Source organism: Microcaecilia unicolor, chromosome 7 (genome assembly GCF_901765095.1).
Source record: "Microcaecilia unicolor chromosome 7, aMicUni1.1, whole genome shotgun sequence".
Taxonomy (NCBI): Eukaryota; Metazoa; Chordata; class Amphibia; order Gymnophiona; family Siphonopidae; genus Microcaecilia; species Microcaecilia unicolor.
In genome coordinates this window covers 141755171-141770276 of record NC_044037.1, presented here as the reverse complement: position 1 = coordinate 141770276, position 15106 = coordinate 141755171, and the positions used below count along the sequence as shown (strand labels likewise).

General features: G+C 42.1%; 1 protein-coding gene across 3 annotated transcripts in view; it reads left to right on the top strand.

Annotated features, from left to right (window-relative positions):
• The window catches only part of LOC115473772 (UDP-glucuronosyltransferase 1-9-like), a 423701-nt gene that overhangs the window by 215813 nt on the left and 192782 nt on the right, over positions 1–15106 (top strand). For all 3 annotated transcript variants that reach the window (XM_030208865.1, XM_030208866.1, XM_030208864.1), the window contains exon 3: positions 1495–1582. In XM_030208865.1, coding sequence (XP_030064725.1) covers positions 1495–1582 — 88 coding nt within the window. The remainder of the gene's footprint in view (positions 1–1494; positions 1583–15106) is intronic.

Sequence of the window (15106 nt, the reverse complement as noted above, 5' to 3'; positions counted from 1 at the left end):
AAATCTCAGGAAGCATGTCTTGTCTGCCCTGCTTGTAAAAGAAGCAAATCTCCTCGTCGTCGTTGGGCCTTCCCTCACTGTGTCCCGCCCTCCTCTGAGGTAACTTCTTATTTCCGCGAGGGCGGGACATAGTGAGGGAAGGCCCGACGACGACGAGATTTGCTTCTTTTACAAGCAGGGCAGACGTAAGGCGCTGCCTGCGATGCCGCTTCACAGATTGTTTTTTAAGGCAGGGTGGTGGCAGGAGAAGAGGGCTGTCGTCTGTCGACAGAGCTGGAAGGCAGGTGGGGACTGTAGCGCCAGCGGCCCTTTGGGTGGAAGCAGCGGGAGCGGAGCACCCCCCCACCTGCTGACACACGGAGCGGACCGCCCCCACCGCCCCGCCCTTGGTACACCACTGGTTAGGTGAGAAACAGGGAGGATGAAGGACAGGGAGATATGCATGGTGATAAGAGGGTGACAAAGCAGTAGAGTTTTATGGTTTATAATGGGCTAGAAAACCCAGATCTTTGTTAAGTCCTGTCTGGTGGGTGTCAAAATATTTAATCATTCTGACTTCAAAGGTCTTACATTCCTGTATTGTCTTAAAGTTTCCTTTTAGTATTCTCACCATAAAATCATTGATATAATGTTCTGGTTAAAGTGCTACCCTACAGAGGTGACATCCTGGTTGGCACTGGCATTTTTCATATGATGTCTACGTAAATTAAATCTTTTTTTTAGCATCTGGCTTGTTTCTCCAATATAGCACCCTTCATCACACTTTTTACATTGAAAGATATATACCACATTGGAAGATGAGCATGTGAAGGATTCCTTTATGTTGAATAGTTTTCCTTTGTGAATGACTGTAGGATGCTGTGAAATGTTTTTGGCATACAACCCAGAGCTATAAAAATTGAGAAAAATCATAAAAGATCTACAGCCACTACTCCAAGAGGATGAATTACTGAAAGAGATATTCCCATCCCCGCCTTCCGACAGCCACCCAACTTAAAACACAAGCTAGTGAGAAGCAAGCTTCTGATAGAAACTCAAAAAGAGAGTGGCACACATCCTTGCAATATATCCAGCTGCAAACTATGCCAAAACATTTCACAGGATTCCACCCCACCCTCATCCTTTGAGACTGTCACTGAAATGCTTTGATGTTTCACTTATATATACTGTTATTTATCAACATTTGCTTATTTCTGATCCGATAAAGAAAGGCTACCTTTCGAAAGCTAATAAAAAATGTATCAAGTTAGTCTAATAAAAAAGATATCATCTTGTTTTGTTTTGTTTTGTTTTCTTTTATTTCTATTGATTACCTTTAAAAGTGGACTAATCTCTACTCAGTGATTATACTGAAACACAATTGTGATTTGTCATGTTCTTAAGATAGTTAGCTATCACCCTATTTGGGAATCAGCTGCAGTTTTATAGCTGGAGGAAGGACTGAATGTAGTAGATACTTTGTTTGAAATGATGATATATTTTATACCCTACAAGGTTTTATGGAGATACACAGGACAGACCCTACCTAACCTTGCCAAAAACATCAAGCTTATGAAGTGGCTGCCGCAAAATGACCTGCTTGGTATGTCTATACTGTATATTATGATGTAAAGAGAATAGGAATGGACATATGAATAATGGAAATTCCTGTTTTTACCCAAATCCTGTTCTAATCATGGTCTAGCATCATAACCAAATGTAGGGAAGTTTTGGCAGCTCCCCTACTTGATTTTTTCAGTGCCTCATTTGAGTCAGAAGTGGTCACAAAGGACTAGATAAGGGCAGATGTTTCACTCAGTAGTTTCTAGATGTGGTTTCTCTTCATAAAAGTGGAAGGAAGGAGGAGGTTAGGAGCTACAGACTGGCTAGTCTGACTTCTGTGGTGAGTAAATTAATAGAAATGCTTCTAAAACAGAGAATAGTGTGTTTTCTGAAATTCATATTGCAGAACCCGAGGCAGTATTGTTTTACTAGATATAGGTCTTGCCAGATAAATCTGATTCATTTCTTTGACTGGGTGACCAGAAAGTTGAATTCAGGAAGAGTGCTAGACATGGTGTACTTAGATTTCAGCAAAGATTTTGTCAGGATTCTGTATAGGCAACATAAATAAATTGAACACCCTAGGTATGGGCTGTAAGGTCCCTGAGTTAGAAACGGATCGAATGGAAAGCAAAATAAAAGTGAAGTTCACTCTGAGGAAAGGAGCATTACCAGTAGTATACCACAAAGATTGGTTCTTGGTCCAGTTTTTTAAAATTAATTTTGTAAGCAATACTGCAGAAGGGCTGTCATAGTAATGTTTGCCCCTTTGCAGATGATACCAAAATCTGCAATAAGTTACATATCCCAGACGATATGGATAACATGAAGAGGGATCTGGTGGAGCTTGAATAATGGTTTAGAATTTGGTAGCTAAGATTTAGTGCTAAATAATGGAGGGTTATGTTTTTGGGCCTCAAAATCCTAAAGTGGAGGTACAGTATAGGGGTGTGCATGGAAGAAGAGAGGGACTTTAGGGTGATTATATCTGATGATTGGTGACCAAATAGGTTTAAAAGGCTACAGCAAAAGCCAAGCCAGAATGATGTTTAGATGCATAGGGAAAGGATTGGCCAGCAGGAAAAAGGAGATGAGATCTTGTTTAGAGTACTGAATGCAGTTCTGGTGTAGTCTCTAAATAAGATCTCACCAGAGATATAAACAAGATGGAGTCAATTCAGAGGAAGGTTACTAAAATGGTCAGTGGTCTTCATCATGGGCAGCTGCATTTTAGATAGTTCGTAGAAGTAGGAATTGAGACAGGCAGGTAAGTGCACCCAAGCAGTGGCGTACCAAGGGGGGGGGGAGGCGGTGGGGGCGGTCCGCCCCGGGTGCCAGTGGGTGGGGGGTGCTCCGCTCCCACCGCCTCCCGTGGCCGTTCCCGCGGCACCGCACATTAAAAAAACCGGTGAAGCAGCGTCGCAGGCAGCGCCTCGTGCCCTGCTTGTAAAAAAAAAAATCAAATCTCCTTCCTTCTCCTCCTCGTTTTGACGTCGACTCGGGCCTTCCAATCAAATTGATTGGAAGGCCCGAGTCGATGTCAAGACGAGGAGAAGGAAGGAGATTTGATTCTTTTTTTTACAAGCAGGGCACGAGGCGCTGCCTGCGACGCTGCTTCGCCGGTTTTAACGGGACTGAGGTGGGGAAGGAGAGGGGCGAAAGGGACTCGGGTGGGGGTGTTCAGAGGGGAGAAGGGGACTGGGGTGGGGGTCTCAGACAGGGGAGGGGAGAAGGGGACTGGGGTGGGGATCTCAGAGGGGAGAAGGACTGGGGTGGGGGTGTTCAGAGGGGAAAAGGGGAGGGGAGAAGGGGACTGGGGTGGGGATCTCAAGACAGGGGAGGGGAGAAGGGGACTGGGGTGGGGATCTCAGAGGGGAGAAGGGAAGGGGAGGGGAGAAGGGGACTGGGGTGGGGGTGTTCAGAGGGGAGAAGGGGGCTGGAACTGGGGGCTGAAAAAAGGGGCAGAGAGAGAGAGGGGACAGATCCTAGATGGAAGGGGGAGTGAGAGGGAGGGCAGACCCTGGATGGATGGGAGAGGGAGGGCAAATGGTGGATTGAAGTGGCAGAGAGAAAGGGCAGGCAGTGGATGGAAGGGACGGCAGAGAGGGCAGACACTGGATGGCAGAGAGAGAGAGAGAGAGAGTGAAGACAGATGCTGGATGGAAGGAAGACGGTGAAAAGAAGATGAGGAAAGCAGAAACCAGAGACAACAAACTGTAAATAAAATATATTTTTTATTTTTTTTGCTTTAGGATAAAGTATTGTAGATGTGTTAAATGTTTATAATAGAACATGTAAATAAGGTAATCTTTTTATTGGACTAATTTTAATACATTTTGACTAACTTTCGGAGAACAAAACCCCCTTCCTCAGGTCAGGATAGGATACTGTAACAGCACTATACTGTACTGACCCGAGGTCGGAGGTTTTGGCCTCTGAAAGCTAAATGTATTAGTCCAATAAAATGGTATTATTTTACTTTCTATATTTGTTTTATTTCTATTTGTTAATTTGTAAAGTGGTGATTGGTACTTGTTAGTTTTTTTTTCAAATTTACATCTGCTGTCTTTATATTTTGCACAGTACTAGGGGACAGTTTCTGTGGTGTTGCATTGTATGCAGAGTCTGGCATTGGGGGTTCAGTTTAATTTTTGTCTAAATAGAAAGTTTATGATTACTTATTCTATTCTATTAGGGTGTATCTGTGTTTGTGAAAAAGACATGGCTTTCAGTTGGCATTGACTGTGCAGGATCTACGATCTGTACTATTCTGTCTGGTTTCGTTTTACAATAGGTGAATTGATGTTCTAGTGCTCACTGTAGTGTTTAAGATGCTTTCCTTTTCCTTGTGTGACTCGTAGAAATGACTGCTTATGGTATGGTAGAATTGCTCTATAGGTCCTGAGTGTTTTGTATTCTCGGCATGCCTAGTACTGGATTTGGGGGGGGGGGTGTTAAAAAATGACCGGCCCCGGGTGTCAACTACCCTAGGTACGCCACTGCACCCAAGTAATCTGCTGACATAGAACCTGTTCTGAAATACAGGAGAAATGGATGTTTATGTGACAGGTCCATTCAGCAGAAACATTAAATGTATAATAGATGGGTTCAAATTTCGGGTCAGGACCACCCAGCAGCAAAGTTCCTGACGGTGATTCCAGTCGTAGGCTCCGCTCGCAGTCGCAGCGATTCCCACACGCTGCCTGCCAGTGCCGGCTGCCGCTAAATCTCCTTGCGCTACTAAGCGCTAACCCGGAAGTCTCTCCTCTGCAGGAGAGACTTACGGGTTAGCGCTTAGTAGCGCAAGGAGATTTAGCGGCAGCCGGCACTGGCAGGCAGCGTGTGGGAATCGCTGCGACTGCGAGCGGAGCCTACGACTGGAATCACCGTCAGGAACTTTGCTGCTGGGCGGGCCTGCAAGGAGGGTGAGATGCTGCAGCTGCACGGGGGGGGGGGGGGGAGGGATGATGGGGGAAAGATGTCGCATGGGGGAGGGAAGACGGGGGACACAGCAGCTGCACAGGGGGAAGGGAAGATGGAAAGAAAGATGCTGCACAGGGGGGAGGGAAGATGGAAAGATGAGGCTTGGTTGGTGGGTGAGGGAGATGCATGGGGAAAAAGGGAGAGATGCAGCAAAGGGGTGAAGGGGTGAGGAAGGGAGAAGTCTTGGCTGTGTATGAGGTGGAGGGGAGGGACACATGCTGCATACAGAGGGGATAGGTGGGGAGGGGGAGAAATGGTAGGCATAGGGGTGGAGAGGAGGGAGAAATGGTGGGTATAGTGGTGGAGGGAGGGCGGAGCAGAGAAAATTTTGTGCCCACCCACTTTGGGCTCAGGCCCACCTAAAACTGGCTGTCTGGCTACGTCACTGGTTCAAAGCCAGCATATAACCAGTTATGTACCAGCACATAATTGGTTATGTTCACCTAAGTGGTTAGGTTGTACAAAGGCAACATAAACCAGTTATGTGCCAGCACATAACCGGTTATCTGTGCAATCTTAGAAACATAGCTGGGTATAATCCCAATGCTGTCTCATAGACCAGCTTCCCTTGCTAGTTTGGCATCTGAGGGGGAGAAAAAACAATGGGGAATTACGAGAGCAATCCCTCCAGCAGAGTACTGCTCAATAGGAGCTTTTAACCAAGTCCTAGTGCTTGGTAGCAGGTGTAACTCCTGACATAGATCTTTTAGGACATCGGCATTTAGACCCCTTCTGAAATGGGGAATAAATATCTATGACTTTGCCATGCCCTTGTCCCACTCAAAACACACCCAGATCATGTCCCTTTGCTATTTGTATGTACTTGGGTTTGATAAGTGCATATCCTGGCTTTGGGGACTTACATTTTTATCTTGCATTAACGTCTAAGTTCCAGTGTATGCTCGTATCAAATGTGAATAGGGTTTGTAAAATGAGGGCCAAAGCATATGTGGAGAGACTTAAAGATCTCAATATGTATACTTTTTTTCCTGATCCAGAAAAGGAGAGGCAATAGAGGTCTGTAGATCCCAACAATCAAAGAACAGAATGGATCTCAGTCTATGTTCAGAAAACATAAAACTTTTTTAAAAATAACCCAACGTGGCCACGTTTCGCCTTCCAAGAGGCTGCATCAGGGGATTTACTTTACACTGAAAGACACACATAAAATCAAAAATAACTATTAGAAATCATAAAAAATTATCTCTCATATTTCTATCACAAATTAGTTACTATTTAAAACATTTATATCATTTTAATATTCAGATAATAAATAAAACATACTAGATATTTATTCCCCATATCAGAAGGGGTCATACTAGTATTAGTACAACTCAAAAGCATAATTATCAATCTTAAAAACAACTTTCAAACAAACAGAATTTTTTAAATAAAAAATTGACAGCTTTAAAAGGGGCACATACTTACTAGGGTTCCTATGGGCACATAGACCTAGAAGTGGTTAATATCTAGCAGCACTGAATCACTCTTTAAAAATAGAAAAACATATAAAAAAACTATCATAACTAACCAAGATGGTCCTTTACAAAGTGTTGGTAAGCCCAACATGGGCTTACCGTATGCTAAATCTGAACTACTGCTGGCCCACCGCAGCCATCGGAGGTAGTTTTGGATCGAGCACGCACCATTTCCCCTGCTCAGGAAACTTTTCATTTTTTTCTAGTGCGGCAGTAACATGACGGTAATTGGGCATCGCTGCATGCTGCATGGTTACCGCCAGGTTACTGCGGGAGCCCTTACTGCTAACTTAATAGGTGGTGGTAAATGCTTCCCACCACATGGCCACATGGTAAGAGTTATCTTACCACGTGGCCATTTAGGGGGGGGGGGGGGCTTTTTACCCACTGCGGTAAAATGGGCCCTGGCATATGAGACAAACAGGGCCCTTTTTCCTGCAGCATAGTAAAAGGACCAAATTCTTTTCCAAAGTGAATAGAAATCAAAAACACCAAAACTGAAATAACCTAACTTACCAGCTGCTGTACAAATTTTTGATAATCAAAGTTAAAAAAAAACACAGCTTCTCCTCCTTCTAGCACATTAACCCCCCTGTTTACTAAGCTGCACTAGCTTCCTCGCAGCAATGCCAAACAGTCCATTCAAAGTGAATGGGCTGTATCGGCATTAGCACGCAGCAGCAGTTAGTACGGCTTAGTAAACAGGGGAATAAATCACTCAAACTTGTTGCTAGCAAGCTTATATGAGGTATGACTAAAGGTCAAAGGGCTATTCATAAATTTTCTGTCCCAATAATAGTCAAATAAAACCAAAACTTCAAAAACACCTATTGGCATCAATTTATACATCATTAAGTACTATCCACATTATTACAAAACTATAAAATTAAAAGATTAAGTAATACAATATACACCATTCAAATTGCTTACTTATTTCAGAGGCCCTTTTACTAAGCCATGTAGGTGCATACGCGTGTCCAACACATGTAAGTTTTGAACTACTGCCCGGCTACCGCATGGCCTGGGTGATAATTTCATTTTTTTACGTACATCCGCTACATTCACTGGAACATTTTCTGGCACGTGGCGCTAACCGGACAGTAATCGGCATTGTATGTAGTCAAATAAAACCAAAACTTTCAAAACACCCATTGTCATCAGTATATACATCACTAACTACATAGGGCTCCTTTTACAAAACGGAGCTACCGATTACCGTGCACTGAATGCAAAGAAGTCCATGGTAATTGAATAGGCTTCTTCATATTCAGCGCGCCAGTAATCAGTAGTGCCGCTACGTAAAAGGAGCCCATAATTACAAAATTAAGAGCTTAAACAATTACAGCATCTACCATTCATATTACTTGCTTATTCCAAACAAATCAGTCAAGGTGGGGAGGCTGCCTTTTGGTGGGGAGAGGTTAAGGAATATGGTTCATTGATTATTTTGAGGTTTCAAGATCCCCTCTCCCCCACCTTGACTGGCGAAGACTTTTGATTAATTATGATAGTATTTCTATGTGCTTTTTTGTTTCTTTTAGAGAGCAATTCAGTGCTGCTAGATGCTAACCATTGCAAGTTTGCATGTGTCCATAGGGACCCTTGTAGATATAAGCCTCTTTAATATTTTCTATTTCTATACCAGCATAAGACTGCCTTTTTAATAAATGAGTGGTGGGGAGAGGTGAAGGGATATGATCCATTGATTATTTTGATGTTTTAAAATCTCTCTCCCCACCTTCCCCCCTCCCTATCTGGAATAAGTAAGCAATATGAATGGTATATATTGTATTATTTAATCTTTTAATTTTGTAATAATATGGATAGTAATTAATGATGTATAAATTGATGTCAATAGGTGTTTTTGAAGCTTTGGTTTTATTTGACTATGATTGAGACAGAAAAGTTTATAAATATCTCTTTAGTCATATATCATACAAGCTTACTAGCAACAAGTTTGAGGGGCTCTTTGCACCTATGCACCTATGCACATCCATCACACATTAAATTGGCACTACTGCCCACCTATCGCATGCCCCAGGCGGTAATTCCATTTTTGGCATGCGCCCAAAACACGCAGTAGAAAATATTTTCTATTTCTACCACATGACGCTTACCCTGCGGTAATCGGCAGTTTATACGTGTTAAACGCTTACCACCAGGTTAGCGCGTGAGACCTTACTGCTAAGTCAGTGGGTAGCGGTAAGATCTCAGGCCAAATATGAACATGCGCTGGTTTTAATTTTGCCGCACGTCCATTTTCTGGCAGAAAAAAATGCCTTTTTTCCAGGTGGGCTGAGGAAATGGACCAGGGCACATCTAAAACACGCGCCTACACCAGCACAGGCCACTTTTAGGCATGCCTTAGTAAAAGGGCTCCTGAGTAATTTAAGGCCCTGTTTACTAAGGTGTGCTAGTGTTTTTAGCACGTTTTAACTGTGTAGATGCCCATAGGAATATTAGGGGCACCCATATTGTTAGCGTGCACTAATGCTTAGGGAGTGCTAAAAACGCTAGCATGCCTCTAGTGCGGCTTAGTACAGTGGCGTAGTGGTTACGGCTGCCACCCGGGGCGGATCGCCGCTGCACCCCCCCCCCCGGGTGCAGACCAACACGACACCCCCCCCCCACCAGCGTGGATCCCCCCCCCCACCGGCATAGCGCCACCCCGACACGGTCCCCACCTGTCTATGAGCTCCATCCATCTGCAGCGCTGCTGTAAAAATCGCTTCGTCGGCCCTTCCCTGACTCACTGTGTCCCGCCCTCTGACGTAACTTCCTATTTCCTCAAGGGTGGGACACAGTGAGTGAGGGAAGGACCGACGAAGCGATTTTTACAGCAGCGCTGCAGATGGATGGAGCTCGTAGACAGGTGGGGACCGTGTCGGGGGGGAGGCGCTGCGCCGGGGGGGTGGACGGATGCACACCCCCACTCGTTGACACCCGGGGCGGCAGGGCCGGTCTTAGGCAGAGGCGACCAAGGCGGCCGCATAGGGCCCTGCGCCTAAGGGGGCCCCGCTCTGCCTCCGCTCTGACCTCCGCTCGCCTCGGATGATCGTCCGCATTATTCATGATGATCCCGCGGCTCGGCCACTCCACTTCTGGGGAGGGGAGGTTTCATGATAGCATTGTGCTTATTATTTCAATCAGTTTTTTTGTAGAAGTTTAGCTTCATTTGTCTTTATTTGAAATTTCATAAATAAAAAAAATTTCTAAAAATGGAATAATCTTATCAATGGGGTGGAGCTAGGGTGGGGGTGGAGCTAGGGCGGGGCTAGGATGGGGCCCCACCAAATTGGTCTGCACAGGGCCCTGCACTTGCTAAGACCAGCCCTGCGGGGCGGACCGCCCCCACCGCCCCGCCCTTGCTACGCCACTGGCTTAGTAGACAGGTCAGTCACAAACAGAAGAAAAAGCCTTCACAGATAGGATGCACCGGGCAAAAAAACACTAGAGGAGAAAAGAATCTCTCGCAGATGGTGTCCAAAAATGCTTTATTTCAACAATCTGCAAGAACAACAAAGGAGTTGTTGTTCTTGAAGATTATTGAAATAAAGCATTTTTGGACACCATCTGCGAGAGGTTCTTTTCTTTTCTCCTCTACTGTTTTTTTGCTTAGTAGACAGGGCCATTAATGTGCTAGAAGGAGGAGAAGCTGTGTTTTTTGAAACTTTGATTATCAAGAATTTGTGCAGCAGTCGGTAGGTTAGGTTACTTTAGTTTTGGTATTTTTGATTACTATTCACTTTGGACAAGAATTTTGGTTAGTTATGATAGCTTTTTTAACATGTGTTTTTCTGTTTTTTTTAGAGAGTGATTCAGTGCTGCTAGACACTAACTGTTGCTAGGTGTATGTGCTCATAGGGACCCTAGTAGGTAATGTTCTTGTAGCAACTGAAAGTTTTCAATTTTTCTATTAAATATTAATTGGTCCAATGTCCATATATCCTTGTTATACCAATCAGTCCAGAAAACAGAACATTTATTTATTTTGACCTTGGGATTACCCCATATTACTGAATAAATAGATAGCTCACTCGGAACATCCATGGATTTATAAAGTTCTAAGAGACAGTTATGAGAAGAAGCAAGTTGTTTAGGTAGAAGGAAAGTTGTTTAGGTAGAAAGAAAGGTATACACTTTGGAAGTGATTCACGTCAACCCATTCCACTCCACACAGTAGTTTATAGACCTCCATTACATCTCCTCTCAGCTGTCTCTTCTCCAAGCTGAAGAGCCCTAGCCACTTTAACCTTTCCTTATAGGGTAGTTGCCCTTTATCATTTTTGTTGCCCTTCTCTGTACATTTTCTAATTCTGCTATAACTTTTTTGAGATACAGTAACCAGAAATACACACAGTATTCAGGTGTGGTCACACCATGGAGTGATACAAAGGCATTATATCATTCTCATTTTTGTTTTCATTAATTTCTTAATAATTCCAAACATTCTATTTGCTTTCTTAGACGCAGCTGCACACTGAGCAGAGGCTTTTAACGTATCATCAACGATGACACATAGATCCTTTTCCTGGGTGGTGACTCCTAATGTAGAATCTTGCATCACATGGCCATAGTTTAGGTTTCTCTTTCCCACATGCATTACTTTGCACTTGCTCACATTAAACATTGTCTGCCATTTGGATGCCCAGTTTTCCAGTCTCATAAGGTCTTCTTGATTTTTTTCGCAATCCTCTTGCTATTTAACAACTTTGAATAACTTTGTGTCATCAGCAAATGTAATACCTCACTACTTAGTCCCAACTCTAGATCATTTATAAATATGTTAAAGAGCAATCACCCCAGCACAGACCCCTGGGAAACCCCACTATCTACCCTTTTCTTTGAGAATACTGACCATTTAACCCTACTCTCTGTTTTCTATCTTTTAACCAGTTTTTAATCCACAATAGGACATTACCTTCTATCTCATGACTTTCTAATTTCCTCAAGAGTCTTTCATGATATATTTTGTCAAATGCCTTGTGAAAATCCAGATACACAATGAGGCATATTTTCAAAGCACTTTGGGAGGCTAAGTTCTATAGGTTTCTATGGAACTTTGGGAGGCTAAGTGCTTTGAAAATGAGCCTAAATATTGACCAGCTCATCTTTATCCACATGTTTATTTTCCCTTTCAAAGAAATGTAGTAGTTTGGTGAGGAAAGATTTATCTTGACTAACTCCATGTTGGTTTTACCTCATTAATCCATGCTTATGTATATGCTGTATAATTTTGTTCTTTACAATAGTCTCTATCATTTTGCCCAACACCAGCGTCAGGCTCACTGGTCTACAATTTCCTGGCAAGCAAGCCAAACCACCACGAGGGTGGAGGTACACAAATTCCTAAGAAAAGTAGAATCTGAGGAAAGGGGGAGTAGGAGGAGTAGGCTCTTGAACAACACTAGTAGGCGATGTAGGTTAGGAACAATCTCTTTATTTAAATATACACTCGACTCAACACAGCCGTGTTTCGGCGCTAGAAACGCCTTCTTTAGGAGTCTATGAAATAAAACCAAACAATGGTAATATAACAAACATGCAAAACAAAAGTAAAATAAGTATAAAACGTTAAATGTGTGATAAACATAAATTACATATAAAATTAAAAATTTTTAATAAAACGTTTTTTTTTAAAAAAAGATTGCAGAAATGCTATAATATATATATAAATCCATACATGTAAAAATACATATACTCATACATATATACATAAATAGTTTTCAAATATATAATAAATACTTAAATTATTAAAAAATAGATTATATATAACATACGATAAAGGTGTTGTATATTACCAATCAAAGAAGGATGACATCTAAAAATTAGCAGAAAAAACATCAAAATGAAGTATAACGAAAAACACTCAAAATACAGAGAAATAAATAAATAAAACACACTTAAAATCAATTTGTAAATAATATATGATATATAGGATGTACCCATATAAGTCAAGTATCATAGATAAACTGACCTTGTGATATATAAATATACGAATATTAAGCTCAAAGAGAATGAAAGCAAGGCTTCTGCTACAATTGTAATCCTATAGATAAAGCAGAAAACGCTCAGTTATTTATGGCAACGTAGCAGGCTTAAAGAATATGTTTTGTATATATATATATATATATATATATATATATATATATATATATATATATAAGGGGTGTATATGCATATATCGGAAAATCAATGCATAAAGTTTGGTATCAAACAAAATCTGCGCACATCCTATCCACAAATACACCAATATGGCACAAATATTGAAAAAAGCTAATTACATACATAAGTACATAAGTAACATAAGTAATGCCATACTGGGAAAAGACCAAGGGTCCATCGAGCCCAGCATCCTGTCCACGACAGCGGCCAATCCAGGCCAAGGGCACCTGGCATGCTTCCCAACGTACAAACATTCTATACATGTTATTCCTGGAATTGTGGATTTTTCCCAAGTCCATTTAGTAGCAGTTTATGGACTTGTCCTTTAGGAAACCGTCCAACCCCTTTTTAAACTCTGCTAAGCTAACCGCCTTCACCACTTTCTCCAGCAACGAATTCCAGAGTTTAATTATACCTTGGCTGAAGAAAAATTTTCTCCGATTTGTTTTAAATTTACTACACTGTAGTTTCATCGCATGCCCCCTAGTCCTAGTATTTTTGGAAAGCGTGAACAGACGCTTCACATCCACCTGTTCCACTCCACTCATTATTTTATATACCTCTATCATGTCTCCCCTCAGCCGTCTCTTCTCCAAGCTGAAAAGCCCTAACCTCCTTAATCTTTCTTCATAGGGAAGTCGTCCCATCCCCACTATCATTTTAGTCGCCCTTTGCTGAACCTTTTCCAATTCTACTATATCTTTCTTGAGATGCGGCAACCAGAATTGAACACAATACTCAAGGTGCGGTCGCACCATGGAGCGATACAACGGCATTATAACATCCTCACACCTGTTTTCCATACCTTTCCTAATAATACCCAACATTCTATTCGCTTTCCTAGCCGCAGCAGCACACTGAGCAGAAGGTTTCAGTGTATTATCGACGACGACACCCAAATCCCTCTCTTGGTCCGTAACTCCTAACATGGAACCTTGCATGACGTAGCTATAATTCGGGTTCTTTTTTCCCACATGCATCACCTTGCACTTGCTCACATTAAATGTCATCTGCCATTTAGCCACCCAGTCTCGTAAGGTCCTCTTGTAATTTTTCACAAGCCTGTCGCGATTTAACAACTTTGAATAACTTTGTGTCATCAGCAAATTGAATTACCTTGCTAGTTACTCCCATCTCTAAATCATTTATAAATATATTAAAAAGCAGCGGTCCTAGCACAGATCCCTGAGGAACCCCACTAACTACCCTTCTCCATTGTGAATACTGCCCATTTAACCCCACTCTCTGTTTTCTATCCTTCAACCAGTTTTTAATCCACAATAGGACATTTCCTCCTATCCCATGACCCTCCAATTTCCTCTGTAGCTTTTCATGAGGTACCTTGTCAAACGCCTTTTGAAAATCCAGATACACAATATCAACCGGTTCCCCTTTGTCCACATGTTTGTTTACTCCTTCAAAGAAAATTGAAAATTGGTCAGTCAAGATTTCCCCACACAAAAGCCGTGCTGACTTGGTCTCAGTAATTCTTGTCCTCGGATGTGCTCTGTAATTTTGTTTTTAATAATAGCCTCTACCATTTTCCCCAGCACCGACGTCAGACTCACCGGTCTATAATTTCCCAGATCTCCCCTGGAGCCTTTTTAAAAAATCGGCGTTACATTGGCCACCCTCCAATCTTCCGGTACCACGCTCGATTTTAAGGATAAGTTGCATATCACTAGCAGTAACTCCGCAAGCTCATTTTTCAGTTCTCTCAGTACTCTAGGATGAATACCATCCGGTCCAGGAGACTTGCTACTCTTCAGTTTGCTGAACTGCCCCATTACGTCTCCCAGGTTTACCTTGAAGTCAGTAAGTTTCTCCGACTCGTCCGCTTGACTAAATTATGCATTATTTTGTAAAAATTAATGCATAATTTAGTGAGAACACAGGACCTCCGTTATTCTGTGCTCAGAAAAGATATAAATATAATAAAAATAAATAAATAAAAGAGTCTGTGATGCGAATACCCAAAATAGATGGTGCAGGTTTTATCCTGTGCTGTTTAAAACTAAAAATCATAATAGATGCAGCACCTGATGTTAAAAAATAAAAATACAAGGACGAAGAATCCACTCTTTAGATGTATAGTCGCAGGATAAGTAAACTGTGATGAAGGACTTACTACTGCCGATGCAGGAAAAACAGCTCAGCATATTCAATTGCACTTCTGTGAAGTCAAAAGGGACGTGTTCACAGTACGTCCGTTTTATAAGAGAAAAAAGCGCGCAAAAGGAGCAATCAGCTATGCAGGCTTAAAGTATAATGAGTAGCACTCAGTATGACGTATCTAGTTTGAAAAAAAACATCAAAGACAGTATAATTTTAAAATGTAGAACTGATGAACCAGTACTATGGATAAAGAGAGTGACAAGCAAAATGGATATATCATTTCAAAAACGTCCTAATCCGAGCCATTTGGTCGAGGGAGGGGC